Here is a 19,773-nt window from a genome sequence, read left to right as displayed (position 1 = left end):
AAAGAAGAGGGGGGGGTTTGAAATCAGCCTGCAGGGTCACACTGCCCTTTAGTGGTTGGGTTGCATATTACTCTGTCCTTACAGCTTGGTGGAGGTTCTGGGAGCTGGACCTGGATGTTGGATAATTGAACGTTGGTTTCTTTTTTTTAATGTTGAGTGAAGAAGTCCTAACGAGGGGAAGTTAAGCTCTTTTAAGATTACATTTCGTTCTTAGATCAAATTACACGATGGAAAGTTTAAAAATGTACAAAAGACAGTTTTATCCTGATGGTTTAATTAACGCTGATAATGTCCAAGTGCCATAGTGTTTTATTTTGACAAAATTTACCGAAAATGTTATTACTCTGTAACAAAAGTCTAAGTAGTTCCCTCTTCACCTTCACCTTCTCCTCCTCATCAATCTCCACAGTTTTACGGTTTACAAAACAACAAAAAACATTTTTTCTTTACAGCTTCATTGACAACCACAATCTGTTGGGATTAAAATAGAGTTTTTAGGTTCTAGTTCAACACCAACATATCCTCAATTTAAATTTAGAAACGGTAAAAAAAATCATTCGGATAAAATTGACTTAAAGCTCAATTTATGCTTGCTAGGAATATCAATGTTATTGTTTACAGTTTGTTCAAAACAATGAATGAGTTGTAACTTCATAACTTCATTACGACAGGGGCTTCAACACTTCACACTCAAGTCTGCCTAGTTGTTTTTGCAGCAACGCTGGAATACACGTGATATTCTCTAAAGTATTTTTGTTCTAATGGCTTATTATTGGCTAGAATTACTGACAATCTCAGCAACAATAGTGATCATTGGTTAACTTTTTCAGTCAATCAAAAAACTAGTGTGTGATTGGTCTAATACATCTTTAAAGGCTCGGCCCTGCGAGACCTGTTAACAATAGGCTACCTATCTGACCAATGGAGTTCTTCCTGTCATTCCATTGGTTTATTTTCTGTCAATCAAATGTATCTTCATTACTATTGTATGTTCTTTCAAAAGTAGGCGGTGCTTATCGGGAATATGCGTTTCCTTGTCTATCAAATGCAAAGCAAAAGGAAGCGTCGATAGATCGGTGGATGGACATATAGATATCAGTTTTGAACAAAAACAATTTCAGTTAGATTTTATTCCTAAAGATGTCGATATCCAGTGTTATAGTTTTAGCTTAATGCTAGAGCTTGAGGCGTTATCTGGTCCGTATTATTTCGGCTGTTATCCGACTGCAGACTCCAAACACACCGCCCTGTGGCGATGGCTACGGATTTACTATCAGATCTGGACACTCGATTCTTCGCTGATAACCTCTTGACGAGCGAAGACTGGGGTAAGTTACCCTTTTAATAACCTACAAGTTAAATAAAAAGCTACATTTAGCGACACAAGCTAACCTAGTGTGGTTGTGCGTCGATGCGATGCTAGCAGGGGCGCTACAGCGGCTTTAGCTAACGTTTTTTTTTAAATCTTAACCTGTTTTTGAGACAAGTAACTCCATATTTTATAGTTTCTTTTAAATATATAAGACACATGTGCCTCCATGTGGTTAAACGTGAGCGTGCTTCCTCTAATCAAACCCGGACATGCCTGTTAATCATCCTCACTAGAGGCTGGAAACGTGATTGCACGTTTTATATAACCATCTGTGGTTGTGGTCTGTGAAAGTACCCACTTTATAAGCTTTTAGCGACATGTTTCACACTTATACTCCTGTAGGATGTGGAGTGTGTCCTAATGGAGTTTTAGTATTTCATCATAGACTCGTTTAGTGTTTTTAAAGCAAGGGTATTATTTGCCAAAGTAGCTATAACATAATGTTTATAAAATAATGTCCTGGTAAATCTTAATCAGAAACAGTATAAAGTAAGTAAATAAATGATTTGTAAAAGTTTGAATAATAAAAGTAAAAAAAATCTACCAGTAATTGCAGTTCTACAGTGAATATTTGCATATTTCGCAGCATTTTTCTGCTGAATTTACAGATGATTGAAAACCAAAATAAACTTTAACCTTCCTATGTCAACTACGTATTTTCATTTCTGCAAGCAAAGCTATCTAATCATACTAAGAGGTAATTTAAGAATGAATCTGTTGATTACAGCTCTGTCATTTATATTTGTCTGAAATATAATTGCAAAAATGAAACGGAGGTTAAACGTGGAGTCCACATCTGATCTGAAAAGGTGGTGGACGATTAAAGCATCACACAACAACGGGAGTTCAATAACTGTAAGAAAAAAGGGATTCATTAGGAAACAGATGGGATTCGAACCTCCTGCAGGCTGTGATGGAACAGTTGCGCCAACTGTGATTTGCAGGAATAAATAGTTTATAGCTTTGGACGGGACTGCAGGAGTCCACTTTACTCAGCAGGACTTGGCTTTTATGTGGATGACTTCTTCGTATTTGCAGCTTGGTGTTTTTGTCGGATTCACAGCCTCCTCAAGCAGTTAAATGTGTGTTTTTATTTAAAAAGCAAATCTGTATCCACCTCCTGCAAACGCTCACTCAGTACGATCATATGTGGTTCTCTGACCCATCCTACCTTCTGTTACGTAATCTTTCAGGTAAATTTGACATTCAAACATGCTTGCCTACTGCGACCAGAGACGATCACCAAATGTCAGTGCTTGCTTTTAAAGTTTATTTTCTATTCAAAGGTTTGCAGAATCATTTGATTTTAGATGATCGACTTATTGCAGCGCTATAACCTAACCTTCAGAGGACAAAAACATCAGAATAGCAGGTTTAATTCTGCGCATTTTTAAGATTTACTGATAATTTGTTGGCTTTACAAAAGATTCACAGGGTTGTTAAAGCTGCATGCTTCAGTGAACTGCACTCTTCAACAGGATGCACACTCTATAAAAATCTCTGGTGTTTTATGTTTATTTCAGTTTCAAAGTCCAGAGTGCATCAGAGCATGCAGGGCATGATGGGAAAAACAGAAAGGGCATGTAGACTTTTGCCTCATATTAGATGTTATTTTCTGACCCTAAATCTGCTTGCTGACAAACTTTTTGAGCCTCAATAAAGTTTCCTTAGCATGAATCTAGCTCAGATGTGTTTGATCAGATCTGAAAGTTCTTATGTTTCTTTTGACTTTCTATGCCATTTAGTGTGTGTCTACATGAGAGATGACTGAAAACACCCACACAGCCGGTTACACGTTAACAGGGCGAGCTATAGTAACACCCAACAGTTGTTCTGGCCTTTAAATTCACTAAATACTTCCTTAAAATGTAGGGATGCACCGATACCTCTTTTTTCCAAACCGATACGATACCGATACTTGGATCTGAGTACTCGCCGATGCCGATTACCGATACCGATACTTCCACCACACACAAAAAATGCAATGATTTGGAATACAGATTTTATTTTCTTCTCTGCTTTCAACAGGAAAAGACTGTGAGGTAGATAAAAAGTAAAATATATGAATGGAAATCATCACAAAACTAAAATATTAGGTGAACAGAAATGACAAGTTACAGTGAAGCCATTTTCAAGTAACTGCATTGGTATCTGTTCCTGGTATCGGTTAACTTTTACCGATACTGGTATTGGTATTGGTATCGGCACCGATACCAGTATCGGTGCATCCCTATTAAAATGTCTCTGATCTGTATTTGATGACGTTGGGATGTTTTCCTTTTAAAGCACGTTTTTATTACACCGATTGTGCAGGAAATTTATTATTTTGTTTTTTAAATTAATAATCAAACTAAATGAATAGATATTTTTTTAAATTTATGTAAAAATTCTGAGCATTTGTTAGATTTGTTCTCAGATTTCTGCATCTAATACGAGTCGTTTGTTCTTCTGTTCATCAGTCTGTCGCTATGCTTTTTGCTGAGGTGTCTGTATCTGGTCTTTTCTGCAGATGCCTGCTTGTACCAGTGTGAGAGCATGGAGGAAGGAGAGGACGGAGACTTCGGCGGTGGGCTGAAATACGATGCAACGGTACAAACACAAATAAAGTCCCTCTGCTCACAGGTGGTAGAGCTGACACCTGCTGTTTAGCACACACCTGCAGGAAGATGCACTCAATAGTTCTGGCTTGCAGATGAGCTATGTTGCACTGCTGCTGCGATAGATTGTTGCAGAATCATTCAGCCACTTTCTAGATACATTAAGACAAGGTCAGGTCACCATGAAGCAACCAGCAGGTTATTTTGATTCAAGGCTGAATAAGCTGTTCCACGCTGAGGAAACCACATTCATGACTCATCTGAGCCGAGTCCTTATCTGCCTCTGTGGGGAAACGAGTAAGCAGAAATGTCAAATACTCTGTCAAACTGACCCGATAATTGCAGGATTTTCTTGTTTTGCACACATCACGTGTGGCTTTTGGTGCTTCCTGGTTGGAGTTTCCTGGTTAACAGGAAGTGCTTGTTGACCGACCTGCAGGACACGATGTGGGTAAAATAACTGACAAGCCTAGCGTAGGGAGGAGAGATTATTGTTAGAAGAACCAGTTCAGTGCTCCTAGTTGTTTAACTCTGGGTTGTTGTTCCAGTACAGCTACCAGGATAATTTGACAGCTTTTAATTAGGATTTCACAGATTAGCAAATACATTAGAGATGCACCGATCAGGTTTTTTGCTGCCGATCACCGATACCGATATCAAAGAATGCTGATCACCGATACTGATCACCGACACCGATCACGTGGATTGGCCAGAATTTTCTACAACATTATAATGAGTGCTACAAACTACATAATCTGGGAATAAAGGAAATGTAACCTAATCTAAAATGGTCTGTATTAGGGTTGTCACGGTGTGAAGATTTAACCTCACGGTTATTGTGACCAAAATTACCACGGTTTTCGGTATTATCGCGGTATTTTTTTTAAGCGTGCTACATTTTCACACAATTAAATAAACCCTGTATGTCAGGAAATATTGTCCTCAGGTTGGGTCTAAATTTAGCCTAAAATGTGTTATTTTGTAATTATGTTGTTTACTTTTTTACATTTTTACCCTTTAGTCTTTAAAATACCAATATTTGCCCATAACTTCTTATTTTTTGTCTGTTTGATGTCATCATTTAAAAATATTAGACCAGATGATACTCAGTACTCAAGTAGCCTTCTAATCAGATACTTTTTTACCCTTACTTGAGTAATAAACCCTATATCAGGAAAATGTTGTCCTCGGTTTGTGTCCTTCCAGTGAGCTTTGCAGATGTGGGAAAATGTCATCAGGCAGTAATCGTTGTTAAATTCATAATTATTCTCGGAGAGAGACCAACTCTTATCTGCCCCTGGGAGCCCCGTAATGCATAGCGTCATTTCAACATGGGGGTGTCCGCAACACAGTTTATATGCAGGTAGCGGCGCTGCGGCTGCTTTATGTAGCGACTCGTTGCATTCTCCCTCAACCCAAATCCTCGGATCACGCATTTTAGCTAAAATGCTAACGTTAGCTTGCCTTGCGTTGACTGTAGAGTTGTGGGTGATGGTCACGCAGATGTGTCATGAGATTTGAAGCGTTGCTGCCTTTCACAGACACTTTTTCTGCACGTGCTGCAAACAGGATAGCCGTCTTCTATCAACTGTCCCTCGGCATTCTTCAAATATCCAAAAGATGCCCGTACTTCCCACTTTGTCTTCTTTGAGGGATAATAAATGTCCTCCTGAGCGCTGCCGTCTCCTCCTTTGGCCATTATTTCAGCTTTAGCTTCAAGAAAGTTTTGGTTGTAAACAAGAAAGTGCGCATGTGCCACCGGCAACTTCAGCAGATGATACGGTGGCTGGTAAGGGTCACCGCGCCTACACCGCAGCCACTGTAAACCCACCGAGATAATATAGTTTTTTTTTTAAACAAGACGGTTATTATTATTAACTTTTTTTTTTACCGGGGTTTACCGCTACACCGGTTACCGTGACAACCCTACCTGATCGGTCTGCTTTGATCTACAACCCTACCTGATCGGTCTGCTTTGATCTATTTTGAAAACTCCGATCAAAACCGATAAGGGCGCTATCGGCCGATTGGGATCAAATGCCGATCCATCGGTGCATCCCTAAAATACATCATTTCTTTTTATGTTTCATGACAATGATGCATTCATGGACCTCAAAAAAGAGGAAATAATAATCTGTAACCTGGTCCTGGAGGAAAACCCTCCAGCATGTTTTAGTTGTTTCTCTGCTCCAACACACCTGGTTTAATCAGCAGGTGATTAGCAGGCTGAACAGGTGATTGAACCATTTGAATAAAGTGTGTTGGAGCAGAGAAACTGCTAAAACATGCTGGATGGTGTTCCTCCAGGACCAGGGCTGAGCACCTATAATTTAGACTGATTCTGAACACACGACCAGTTTTTGTACATCTTCATTTTTATCATCATTTTAATTTGAAACGTTATGCTGGGTGGAGTTCTTGATGCCGTCAGCTTTTCCGTCTGGTCGGACATTAGTTGTTGTTTCTCTAAACTGAAGCTGTTCAGGTATCCTGTTTGTAGATTTTACGCAGAAGATGATCATGATGTAAGCTCAGCGAATGAATGTTTAGTTGCTGAGTCTGAAAACTTGACCTCACACGAGAGGAGGAGACGCCTTTGTGCTGCGAGGTGACTCTGCTAATTAAACAGCTCTGCTGCACAAACATTTGGTTTCAGGAGCGTTTTAACGAGCATCCAGCAGCAGCTCACCTGATGTTACCTGTAGATGTTACCTGTAGATGTTACCTGTCGATAGGGTTGGGTACCGAATTCGGTACTTTTTAAGGTACCGACCGAATTCCATAGTACCGACCGAGCACCGATTCACGTCATTTCAAACGGTGCCTCGTTTCGGTACCCGTCCATCATAACGAGAACTTGCCAAGACAGCTGCACATGCGCAAGAGCGTTATGTCGTCGGTCCCTGCGAGTGAGTTGTAAACAGAGCAGCATGGTAGAAAGAACGCACGCTAACGCTTGGGTCCACTTCACTAAATGTGATGGGTAACTGGGTGATGATGAAACCAGCGACAGACAATGATCTAAGTGAGACATCCTCATCTTAATCTGCTCCGGTAGGGAAATATAATTAGCTTGATATGTTAGCTTCCGTTTCGCTAATGGTGCGTTCGCTTTCTCCTCGGAACTCCGAATTCCCGACTAGAAGAACATGAACGCGCTCTAAAGTTTGGCTTCACTTTACTAAATGCGACGGGTGAAGACGAAACCAGTGACAACGATCTAAGTGTGAGGCATCATCGTTTTAATCTGCTCCAGCAGCTAAATAAACTGTTTAAGATAACGTTAGCTTGATATGTTAGCTTCCATTGCTACCATTGTTATCAGCTAATGGTGCGTTCGCTTTCTCCTCGGAAATTCTAACTTCCCAGTAGGAAAAATCAATTGAAAAAAGACGGCAAAAGGAATGAAGATACACAGTAAATTTAGTTCACAGTAAAGATGTTTGCTTCAGTTTAATTATCAGCTTATAAAACTACAAGGACGATGTTAAAATACAAACAGTTGTATGTTGTTTATCGTGATATTTATCAAATATTGTTATATATTGAGAAAAACATATATTTAATTATAAAAGAGAATTAAAATAATAAACACTCAAAAGTATCGAAAATTGGTACCGTTAAGTACCTGTAGATGTTCTAGAAAAACACCATTAGTGTTATTTAGATCTGAAACTGATTTATTTATTTTTCCCACGAAGGCGTCATTCTCTTCTCTCTTTGTGTGTCTTCATAGTTGGACAATGACCTCGTGCTCACCCTCGATCCTGACAACCGCACGTCGCCATGGCGACACCTTGACGACAACCTTCTCACAGGTACAGGCCAGCCGCGACTCTTCATCTCGGAGCTTTATTTCACAGCGGTCGGCGGGTTTGGTTTCTGCAACACGAGACTCTCGATGCTGCCGGAGGAACCCACGGAAACACGAAGCCGCTGGCTCATCAGAGCAAAATAAAAACATGATGAAGATGGGTTACAAACACAGGTTTTGAATAGTTTTCAGGGTTTGTTTGAATACATCTGCTTTTGTGATCATGGAAATTGCAATTTGAACAAAAATAAAGTTTATTCCTGTTATTATTATTGTAGTTGCTACACTGGGATTAGGCTTTTTATAATTCTAATATAGTGTTAGAAACTAATCATTATTGTTTTATTTTATTATTCATCATGACACGTCTCTCCTCTTGTTTTCTCTGTTTTGTGTTTAGGAAACGCTTCAGTGATGAAAAGTGAGATGACGATAACGGAGCCGTTACCGGTGGAGATGTGTGAGTAGATCATCCAGCTAAAGCGTCTTTGTTACTTCTCATCTGTTTGATGTTTGTTTGTTTGTTTGTTTGTGTCCAGTGTTCCAGGTGAAAGCAGAACCCCCCTCTCCTGCTTCATCGTTAGACTCCGACTGTTCCGGCTTATCGGACCTACAGGTGTGTTGCTGGGCTTGTTCCTCTGTGAGGAGAAGCGAGGCCCGATCCAGACGAAGTAACGTGTGGTTTTCACTTCTCAGGTTACAGTCAAAGGCGAAAACCCTCCGACTCCTCCCTACATGTACGGAGACGTACTGTCTCCTCCCCTGGAGACAACGGAGGTAACCGTGGCAACGACGGCCGTACCCCCAGTGCAGAACCTGATACCTACAGTCATACAGTCCCAGCTGCAAACATCTGTCCCAGCTGTCATCCAGACACAAGCTACAGGTACGCTAACGCCTACCCCTGCGGTTTATCGTTAGCACGTTGCTGCCTGAGCCCACCTGAAAGGAGAGCTCTCAGTTTACCAGTCAGCCTCGTCCCACCCCTCACCTGAGCAGCTGTCCTGTACCGAGACCCCGGGGCCCCCCAGAGACAAAGGAGGCGGAGCTGCCTGAGTGTGGGAACTTCTGGTGGGGTGTGACCTGAAACAGGAGGTTTCTTTTAGCCACGTCCACCAGTTTTTGATGATGTTTTTACCAACCTGGTTACATAATCTCATGAAACAAAACAGGAAGTCGGTCCGAAGCCGATTCTTTCTCTACAGCTTCATTAGTTTATTATTTAATATCAGACATGATAAATGAATAGAATATTGTTTATTGGGGCTTGGTGACGAGCTGAGTGCAGGACTGATTCTGGGAAGATGCAAAATGATTCCAGGAGGAAACTGGTTTGTTTATTTTTGCACACTTGTGACCTGCTTAGCATACGTGTTGTAGGTTCTGCTGAATGTTCAGGAGTGAACATGTTTTAGTGCTCTCGTCTCGAAATGGGTCTGTTCATGTTTTCTGTTTCAGTTTTGACCAGTTCTACAACGAAGAAGGCCAGCAGCATCCTGAGCACCAAACCTCCCATCCAGCCCCGGCCCGTTTGCGTCGCCACCCTCCCCATCACCCAGAACCCCACACCAGCCAAGACCCTCATCCTGCAGAGCCTCCCTCCCATGGACCAGACCCGGCCCGGTAGGAGAATAATATTTATTGATTTATTAAATGTTCCTCCTCCTCCTCTGATCTGTTGTTTCCTCCTGCAGTCGTCCTCTCTCCATCCGTCTGCCTCAGCTCAGCCCCCGCCATCGTTAAAATGGAGCCCGTCTCTCCCAGCGTCCCCCAGCACTGCTCCACCCCCACCAGCAAACCCATCGTCCCGGCAACCACGCCGTTGCCCGGCAACAACTCCAACGACATTGATGTAAGCAGGCTGGGCGCAAGGACTTGTGGAGTTTAGGAATAGCTCGGATTGAAATTACCCACAATTCCTCGCTCTTCGCTCTTCAAACATCTTATTTTTTTATCTGATGTGATGACATCATCCACCTGCAACCTCAGCCTTCATCCTTTTCGACTGGTTGCCACCTTCAGACATGTTTGTTGTTCCTCCTGCTGTTGCAGATGAAGGTGCTGAAGCGGCAGCAGAGGATGATCAAAAACCGAGAGTCCGCCTGCCAGTCCAGGAAGAAGAAGAAGGAGTACCTGCAGAACCTGGAGGCTCTGCTGAGGGAGGCCCAGCAGGAGAACGAGAGACTCCGGAGGGAGAACCAGGCGCTCCGGGAGAGGCTGACTGGGAAGGAGGTGAGAGATGGCGAGCGCTGCTTGTTCATGTAGCTAAAAACAAACCGATGAAGTGAGAAGATTCATTACTGAATTAGCACATCCTTGACGTTGGATGTGCTACTACTAGTTTACCCGTTTAATTATAGATCCACAAGGATAAATACAATAAAGTTTATCTCTCACCAAATAGAATACTTACTAAGAAATCACAATATAACTATAGACACATTACTTTGTCTTTGTGTGTGTGTGTGTGTGTGTGCGTGTGTGTGTGTGTGTGTGTGCGTGTGTGTGTGTGTGTGTGTGTGTGTGCGTGTGTGTGTGTGTGTGTGTGTGTCTGTCTTCTCGATCCCCAGTGAGTCGTGGAGGATGGCTGCTTATACTGAGCCAGGATCCTCTGGAGGTTTCTTCCTGTTAAAAGGGAGTTTTCCTCTCCACTGTCGCTGTATGCTTGCTTAGTATGAGGATTGCTGTATAGTCACTGACACTAGTCAGTGACCTGATGCAATTCGCTGGGTTCCTTACAGGAAACATTATTTCTGATTGGCTTAAAGAACTGACCTGGATTGGAATGTTTATTATGTGAAATGCCTTGAGACGACTCTTGTCGTGATTTGGCGCTATATAAATAAACTTGAATTGAATTGAACTGAGGGAAAACTGGAGAGACGAGTTCTGAAGGTTGAAGATCAGGAAACACAAAAGAAATCAGTTAAACGTGTAAAACTCCATGTTAGGAATCTGAAGGCAAACTCTCTATTACACGGGCCTCAGTAAAACACACATGTTCACCTAATTAAACACGTTTAGTGCAAATATGACCAAAACTCTCCTGAAATTCGGTGTTCTTGTGTTTGTTTCAGAGCGGCGACTCGGCGAGCAACAAGAGAGCCGTGTGTGTCATGGCCGTCCTGCTGTTCATGACCTTCAGCTTCGGACCCGTCAGGTAAACATCTCACAGCTTCTCAGGGGCTTAGTTTTGTTCTTCATTGTAACTGTTTTTGAAATTCTTGGATTTCAGGGAAATTATTTATTTTTAAAAGCAAGGTGCTCTAACCTCTGAAATGTGAATAGTTTCATTTAACTTCTTCATAATAAATGAATCAACATGATGTGCTTGTTTGTCAAAAGTCATTTTAAACGTCTAGAACTAAGTTGATACGATTATATTTATGATTATTAGGGCTGAGGGATGCAATTAAAAGGATTTTGAGCTGATTTTGAAATATTTTATTTAATAAAGCAATTTTGAAAAAGCAAACTCGAAACTTTACGTTACTGATGCACAAATTCAATAAACATGGAGGATGAGCCGTGACTGAAGGAGCGGCGGCCCCCTAGTGGTGAACTAGTGAACAGAACTGGATTTTATCTGTGCAGCATCACGGACAGGAAGCTGTCGGTGGGTCTGCAGGAAGACGTGGTGCCGTTCTCTGGTCGGCGTCTGCTGGAGGTCAAACAGCAGCAGGTGTTGGATGAGCCTCTCAGCAAAGCGGAGGACAAGACGGAGGAGGATGGAGGAGACGAGCGATGGAAGAGAGAAGATGTGGAGAGATACTCTCCAGAGTCTCTCCAGTTCAGGTGAGACGGATTGCTTTACGGCATTCCTCACAAGAAATGAACACGTCTGGCACTTTGATCTTGGAACAGCTCAACAGAGCCGGCTCTTCGGCTCGAGTCGTCACTCACTTCCTGTCAGGTGGAACAAAGAGTTTCTCTGCAGGAGACTCGTTGGCTGCGTTCTGGGAATTTCAGCCTCAGCCGAGGAGAGCGTACTGAATACTTTTACTGCTATTGTTTGTTGTTGTTCTGCAGGAACCTGAGTGATCTGTTCAGCGACGTGAAGGACCTGGCTCTGCAGGGCATCGATCGTTATTTCACCTCTTCAGACTGCAGACAGTTCAACCGCTCCGAGTCGCTCAGGTCGGTTTAAAAGCAGCTCAAACGTCTCAGGCTCGACGCCTCCTCTCTGGCTCGTACCAGTCTAGAATAGAATAGACTTTATTTGTAATTGCCTGTGGCAATTACATTTCGGATGGTGCACTATCAACAGTGCACAAGACAATAAATATATTAGAAAATAGAGGACTAAAAACCATTTAAAAACATTGAGCAGAACACCAAGAAAGTGCAGTGCGAACCAGTGATTCAGGTCTGCTAAAACAACAGTTTACAAGGATTTGGACACAGATTAATCCACATTCCTGACAGGGGTGTGGGGGGTTGAATGTTCTGATGGCCCAAGGGAAAAAGTTGTTGTAAAGTCTGGTGGTATGTGATTTAGCTGGCCTGTAGCGGCGCTCTGAGGGCAACAGGTCAAACAGGCAGTGGGCAGGGTGGGTGGGGTCACGGAGGATAGCAGCGGTTCTCTTCAGGCAGCGGGTTCTGGAGATGGCCTCGAGGGATGGCAGGGTGCAGCCAGTAATCCTCTGGGCGATGTTTCTCCTCTGCACAGCCTTCCTGTCCTCAGCTGTGGAGCCTGGACACCACACAGAGAGTAGGTGAAGGTGCTCTCCACGGAGCAGTGGTAGAAAGCCAGCAGCAGCAGCAGCTTCTGATCCAGGCCACACCTTCTCAAGACCCGGAGAAAGTGCAGCCGCTGCTGAGCCTTTTTAACCAGAGCTGTGGTGTTGGCAGACCAGGACAGGTCAGCAGAGATGGTGGTGCTAAGGAACCTGATGGACGGGACCCGGTCCACGCGCTCTCCACTTATGAGGAGAGGGGCGTGTGTGAGACTGTGCCTCCTGAAATCCAGGATGAGTTTTTTGTACATTTAGAGTGAGGTTGTTGTCTGAGCACCACCTTGACAGATTAGTGACCTCTGCCCGGTACGCTGCCTCGTCTCCGTCTGTGATGAGGCCGACCGCGGTGGTGTCGTCAGCAAACTTGAAGATGGCCGTGGATGGGTGGGGTGCGGTACATTCTGACGTGTACAGTAGGGGGCTCAGCACACAGCCCTGAGGAGAGCAGGATGGAGGAGGAAAGGTGGGGGCAAAGTTTGACATTCTGTGGACGATTTGTGAGAACGTCTTTTATCCAGCGGCAGGTGGAGGGAGGGATCTGAAGGCTCCGCAGTTTTGAGATAAGAATGTCCGGGATGCTGGTATTGAAGGCGGAGCTGAAATCAACAAAGAGCATCCTGACGTAGCTTCCCCTGGCCACTAGGTGGCTCAGTGTAGTGTGTAGCGTCAGGGCGATGGCGTATGGCGCGGTATGGGGGCCAAAATTCAGACTACTGCCCAGCAGCAGGAGGCTATATATATTCCGAAGCAAACTACTGATCTGATTAATGATAAGCTGGCGCCGGTAACTGAGAGGCTGGCGCTGCTTACTGAGGAATAGCACCATTTCCGGTGCTATTACTAGATACGCTAGGGACTAGCAGCCCTCGGCTGGTCATTGACTGGTTCAAACACTCCCTCTGATGTCTATTAGCATAGATAGGCTAGCGTTAGCCTGGACAGGCTGGTGTTAGCATTGGAGAGGCTAGCCATTAGCGTGCCTAGGCGGGCCACTAGCTGGATTTCCTACCTCCTCGACGGACCATTAGCATGGATAGGCTGGTGTTAGCATTGGAGAGGCTAGCCATTAGCGTGCCTAGGGTGGCCACTAGCTGGATTTACTACCCCCTTGAAGGACTTTAAGCATGGATAGGCTGGCATTAGCATGGAGAGGCTAGCCATTAGCATGTCTCGGAGAGTCACTAGTCAGCTAGTAGCCAGCCAAGGCATGCTAATGGCTAGCCTCTCTGATGCTAACGCCAGCCTATTCATGCTAATGGTCTGTCAAGGGGGTAGGAAATCCAGCTACTGGCCAGCCTAGGCACGCTAATGGCTAGCCTCTCCAATGCTAACACCAGTCAATCCAGGCTAACGCTAGCCTATCCATGCTAATAGACAGCAGAGGGAGTGTGTGAACCAGTCAATGACCAGCCGAGGGCTGCTGGTCCCTATTGTTTCTAGTAGTAACGCCGGTAAAGGTGCTATTCCTCAGTAAGCAGCGCCAGCCTCTCAGTTACCGGCACCAGCTTATCATTAATCAGATCAGTAGTTTGCTTCAGAATTTATACAGCCTCCTGCTGCTGGGCAGTAGTCTTAATTTTGGCCCCCATACCGCGCCATAGATGGCGTCCTCTGTTGATCTGTTTCCCCGGAAGGGGTCCAAGGAGGTGGGGACGCAGGTTTGGATGTGGTTGGAGATAAGTCGCTCAAGACACTTTGTGATTACAGGTGTGAGGGCCACCGGTCGATAATCAGTTAAGCTTTATGGAAGATTTTTTTGGGGGTGGGAATAATTTTAATAAATAAACAATAAAGTGGGTGGGCAGTGGTTTCGAAATGAGCAAAGAAGTTGTTTAGCTCCTCTGCCTGTGTTCTACTGCTGCCAGTGTTGGACGGAGTGTGTCCTCTGTAGCTGGTCAGAGTCTGGATCCACTTCCACGTCTGCTGGGGGTTGTGGGGGAAGAGGTCTTCTGTTTTCCTCCTGTAGGCTCTCTTGCCTGGCGAATGCTCCTCCTCAGACTAGTCCTGGCTGTGCGGTACAGGTTGCTGTCGCCTGACTTGAAGGCAACATCGCGGGCTCTGATTAGAGCCTGGACCTCTGATGTCATCCATGGCTTCCTGTTTGGGAAGATCCGAATCTGTTTGGTCACTGTGAACCAGAACAAGAATTGTTCCATTTAATCTTGGATCTGCTGGCTCCTCATCTGACCTCGGTGTGTTTTCAGGCTCGCTGATGAGCTGAGAGGTTGGGTTCATCGACATCAGATCGACCGGAAGAAGTCTGGAGGAAAAGCAAAGGTCGCCAAGAAGGCAAAGGTCACGCAGGTGAGAGAATCTTCATCTCTAATAATGGATCAATGTGACACTTAAAAAAAAAAGTGAGATTTTTTTATACAGAATTACTGTAAGCTTCATTTAGCCATTGATGAATTCCTAGTTTAGTGATTATTAGCAATGTAATGTTAGGTTCAATCTTTTCTGTCTTTATTTGAATATTCTGAAGCAGAAAGCTCAACTGAGGAAGGCAAACATCTCCAGATATCTGCCCATCCAGTCTCATCGCTCCATCGAGAGGTAAACCACTTTTCACCAAGCTGAGGAAAATCTCCTCGTGTCCTTAAACGTTAGAGCTGGAGCTGAAGCGGCGCGTTTTAGAAGGAGTCAATTACAGGAGGCGACAGCAGAGGGGTGTCAAAGGTTTAAAATGTAACATCAGATTTGGTTCGTTCTTGTTGTGTTTGACTTCTAATTCCATTTTTGGTTCTTTTTTAAAACACAGAAAAGGTTTCTCTTTACCTTGCTGACTGTTTCATTTGTGGCTGCAAACGTCCTCAGAGCTGACGCTGATGGTGGCGTCACTTCCTACTCCGTTTATCCGCAGGCAGCAGAGGACGTTGTCGCCCTCTGCTGCCTGCTCTCCCCTCCGCGAGTTTTTCATGGAAGACCTGGAACAAAAAGCCATAGCCACCGCCCCCCCAAACTACAAAATAAAACTATGGAAATGCTACGTAGACGACATACTGGAAATCATACCAAAAGGAAAAACAGAAACACTAACACAACACTTGAATAACATCGACGACACAGGCAGCATAAAGTTCACTTATGAGTCAGAAACAGAAGGCAGCATAGCTTTTATGGACATGAAAATAACCAGGCAGGCCGACGGGACCCTAAACATAAACTCATACAGGAAACCAACACACACAGACCAATATCTATTATGGACATCAGAACACCCCACCATACACAAAATGTCAGTAATCAGAACATTATATCACCGAGCAAACATGATAACAGAGGAAAGAGACCGTAAACAAGAGGACAAACACATACAATACGCTTTAAAGACCTGCGGATACCCGACATGGGCAATAAACAAAGGAAAACAACAAACAACAACAGAAAGAAAAGAACAACCAAAGCAAAGAACCAGAAACCCAGAAAGACAAGAACCAAGACCAGTGATAACCCTACCATACATCAGAGGCATAACAGAAAAAATAAGAGCAACAATGAAAAACACAACATAAACACACCAACAAAACCATACACAACAGTTAGAAATAGACTAGTGCACCCAAAAGACAAAATACCAGCTGGACAAAAAATGTGGAGTCATTTAAGAAATCCCATGCGAACTCTGCAATAAAACATACATAGGAGAAACCGGACGCCAACCTAACACACGGACAATAGAACATAGAAAGGAGTGTGAGAAAGAAACAAGTCAAAGACACACAAGAGCAGCAAAAGAAGCAGAAAGTACAATAAAAAGGTCAGTCGTAACAGACCACTGCACAAGAGAAAACCATGTAATGGACTGGGACAGCACACGGATCATAACCACCGAACAACAGAAACACAAAAGATGGATAAAAGAAGCTATAGAGATGAGGAGACGTGGATGTGGGACCATGAACAGACACGATGGAGTTTACACGTTGGATCACGCATGGGACTGCATCGTCGGAGAGGGGAGAGCGGGCAGCAGAGGGCGACAACGTCCTCTGCTGCCCGCAGATAAACGGAGTAGGAAGTGACGCCACCATCAGCGTCAGCTCTGAGGAAGTTTTGCAGTCGGCAGACGAAACGTCAGTGAGCTAAAGAAAAACCTTATCTGTGTTTTAAAAAAGAACCAAAACTGGAATTAGTAATATCAGATATTAAAATAGCTGAAATGTGCAGATAATTGGCTCAAATCTAATCTGCTCTAATATTAGGATAATAACCAATTCCTTTTAGGGGTGAAGATGTATTTACTGAAGTCAGTCATGTCATTTCCTTATTTACTTCATCAAAACTGATCGTTTAACCCAGCACACAGATTGATTTAGAGGATTTTCTACATCTTCTACAGTCAGCTGAAGGTCTTTCCTGGTCCTGAGGTCACCTACAGCGACTTCCTGGATGCCATCGACCGCCGAGAGGACACCTTCTACGTCGTCTCCTTCAGGCGGGTACGAAAACACGACGATTTTAGATCAGATTCAGCCACAAAGTGATGCTAATGTTTTAAACTCGGGCGGAATTATGAACGTGTTTGTTTTCCTAGGACCACCTGCTGCTTCCTGCTATCAGCCACAACAAAACCAGCCGGCCCAAGATGTCTCTGGTGATGCCTGCCATGGCCGTTAACGGTGAGTCCACGAGGAAAGTCCATTATTTTGAAAAGAAGAGAAATGGCGACTAGTAGTTTAACGTTGTTCCTCTTCCTCCTCAGAGAGTCTGTACAACTCGTCTCAGGGCTATGAGATAATGATGCAGGTCGACTGCGAGGTCATGGACACCCGAATCGTCGCCATCAAGTCGTCCGCCGTCCCTCCATCTCTACGTGACCCGACTCCACCTCCCCCCTCCTCCCAGCACAACGGCCACCATCACCACATCAACAACACCTCCCTCCGAGGACGCCACCAGCAACACCACTCCTCCTCACCGGCCTCCTCGTCATCACCATCCCCTCGACGGCAGCCATTACCCGCCCCGGAGTACCTGATCAGTCAGGCTCAAGATGTCTGAAGAGGCGGTGATGGTTGAAGGTTGCACTAAAAATCAAAAAGTAACAAGAAGTTATTTTATTTTATTCAGACGTAGAAGCAGTTACAGATGATGAGATTCAGAGAAAAAGCTGCTTTTATTCATCATTTATTATTTAATACTTGTAAATAGCAGTGTAGATATTTGGTTTGTCATATTTTTCATATTTATATTTCTTTTCACAACAAAAAGTAAAAAAATTAAAAACAAATTGTAATTTTTTTTCTGTTTAATGTCAAAAAATTTTAAAATATTTTATGTTTTTGTTGCGTGGACCAGCCAGCTTCTCACACCTGTTCTGCTGAAGTCAGATGTATATTCTGTATGATTGTACATAATTAATATCTATGAAACTTTACGGTATGAGAACTTGTTTGTTTGATTTTAGAAAAAAACGCGATTATCACCTGAAAAATGAAGTTTCCTCAATCCAAAACTGTTTTTTTTTTTCAGCATTTGGTGTAAAAAAATTTTAAGAGCTAAAATAAAATTGTTTTGATAATCAGACATAAATCCACCTCACAAATGATTCTGCATCATAACAAATAATGAATTTAGTCATTTCCTTGTTTCGGATGTAAATATTTCTGTATATCGGCTCTACGTGGCAGACGTGACTCCAGAGCTGACAGGGATGCCGGAGTATGCCTGTTTTCGGACTTGAGGGAAGCTCGTAGTGCAGCTTTGAATTTGCGCTTGACGAAATGAAACGTTGATGAAAATGTTGCATTTCCTCAAATGTAAAATAGATTTTTTTTTTAAAGTTTGCTTCATTGCTAAAGTCTGGTCAGAGTGAAAAAGAAGAAATTTTGTTTTATATACAGTTGAATTTTGTTACTTTTTTGTACAAAAATGCCAAGATGAGAAACAAAACCGATGTAAATGTTTTATGTTCATCATTTTTATTATTGAGTGTAAATGAACAGTAAAATTTGTCTGGAGTCAAACTTGTTGGTGAGTCTATAATTAAATATACCGTAAATCCTCTAATATTAGCCTGTATTCAATTAACGGCCGGGTATCATATGTTGGCCGGTGTCGGAGTCGGCGGAGGTTAATAATGGCTGGTTTTTTATTGTGGCCGGGTGGAATGTGGTAACAAGCAAGTACGGGGGGTGGTTGTGTCATCGTCTCACTTTTGATTTGCCAGTGATAGACCGCGAGGGTAACTAACCGTGCGGAGACGAAGAGGAGGCGAAAATTTGATATCAAGTTCAAAGAGAACGTGCTGATTATGCTGCAGAACACTCTGGGGAGCAGTAGGGGTTGTATGAACTAGTCACTAGTCGACTTCACCGCTCTATAGTGACTTTTTATGTCTGTCATCGACTAGTCGCTGTCACGTGATAATGACCGGCAAGATGCAGTCCACGGAAAAGACAGCAGCCTGGTGTCAGCAGGTGACAAGCTCCTGCGCTCAGGGGGGCAATGCGCCGTGCCAGAGCGTCGGTACTGACACCCGCCGTAAAACGGACATTTAACCAAATTGTGATGTTTACCCTCTTGCAATTTATTCTTCCCCTCACCCCCATCCTAACCTTAACCAGCTTGCGCATGCAAAGCTCTGATTGTTGACGTGCTCCAGACATCTGCGTCCTGAGCACGGCCACAGTAACATTATCAAATCAGGTGTCGCCACCTCAAAAACTAATTTAACACGCGATCGTTCATGTCAGCTCATTTCCTTTTATGTTTTCTGTCTTTTATTTGCACCTGATGTGTTTCGTTGCATGCTGTGGAGCGGGCCGCATCACCTTGTCCTCCGGTGACGCACCGATCACTGATGCGGCCACCAAGTAGCGGCACTCCGCTGTTTTTGCGGTCGGTAGATCTTTTAGAACTGCAGTTCAAAGGTAACTCATGAGGTGAATATATATGAACCCAGGTAGCAGTTTCTCTTTAGGATTGAGAGGAGATGCAGGAAGATAATAAACAGGCAGGACAGAAAAATAGTCAAATAAAAACAAGTTAGTTTTTGTACCTGGTGGTTGCAACAAACAGACACCATTGAAGGTCATCAGAAGTGAGGAACAGAAAATGAAATAATTATTTTAATGTTCAGAGCAGCAGGAACTCCGAGAGGCTGCAGGCGCATCAGTGAGTTTGCGGCCGCTGCGCAGGGGGAGGGGGAGAGGGCTGAAGCAGAAACTACCGTTGTTAAAAGAAATGTGTTTAACTTTGAAAATGTGGGTGCAATTTTAATTGTCAAAAACTCCAGCGAACCATTAGTTCATT

General features: G+C 43.5%; 1 protein-coding gene across 2 annotated transcripts; it reads left to right on the top strand.

Moving 5' to 3' along the window:
• The first annotated feature begins 1,069 nt into the window (after positions 1-1,069).
• atf6b (activating transcription factor 6 beta) lies at positions 1,070-17,660 on the top strand. 2 transcript variants are annotated; one of them, XM_015973366.3, is made up of 17 exons: positions 1,070-1,328; positions 3,882-3,961; positions 7,706-7,787; positions 8,184-8,243; positions 8,323-8,399; positions 8,480-8,669; positions 9,242-9,406; positions 9,478-9,635; positions 9,836-10,015; positions 10,861-10,943; positions 11,378-11,578; positions 11,813-11,920; positions 14,724-14,823; positions 15,005-15,072; positions 16,859-16,958; positions 17,054-17,138; positions 17,222-17,660. In XM_015973366.3, the coding sequence occupies exons 1-17, from the start codon at positions 1,256-1,258 to the stop codon at positions 17,518-17,520; spliced, it is 2,109 nt and encodes a 702-aa protein (XP_015828852.3). In that variant the 5' UTR covers positions 1,070-1,255; the 3' UTR covers positions 17,521-17,660. The 2 variants fall into 2 exon arrangements, with proteins under 2 accessions (XP_015828852.3, XP_015828851.3); XM_015973365.3 differs by having other exon boundaries at positions 15,002-15,072.
• Positions 17,661-19,773: the final 2,113 nt, after the last annotated feature.

Source organism: Nothobranchius furzeri, chromosome 19 (genome assembly GCF_043380555.1).
Source record: "Nothobranchius furzeri strain GRZ-AD chromosome 19, NfurGRZ-RIMD1, whole genome shotgun sequence".
Lineage (NCBI taxonomy): Eukaryota > Metazoa > Chordata > Actinopteri > Cyprinodontiformes > Nothobranchiidae > Nothobranchius > Nothobranchius furzeri.
The sequence above is the reverse complement of the archived record's forward strand: the minus strand, read 5'-3'. Positions and strand labels throughout refer to the sequence as shown.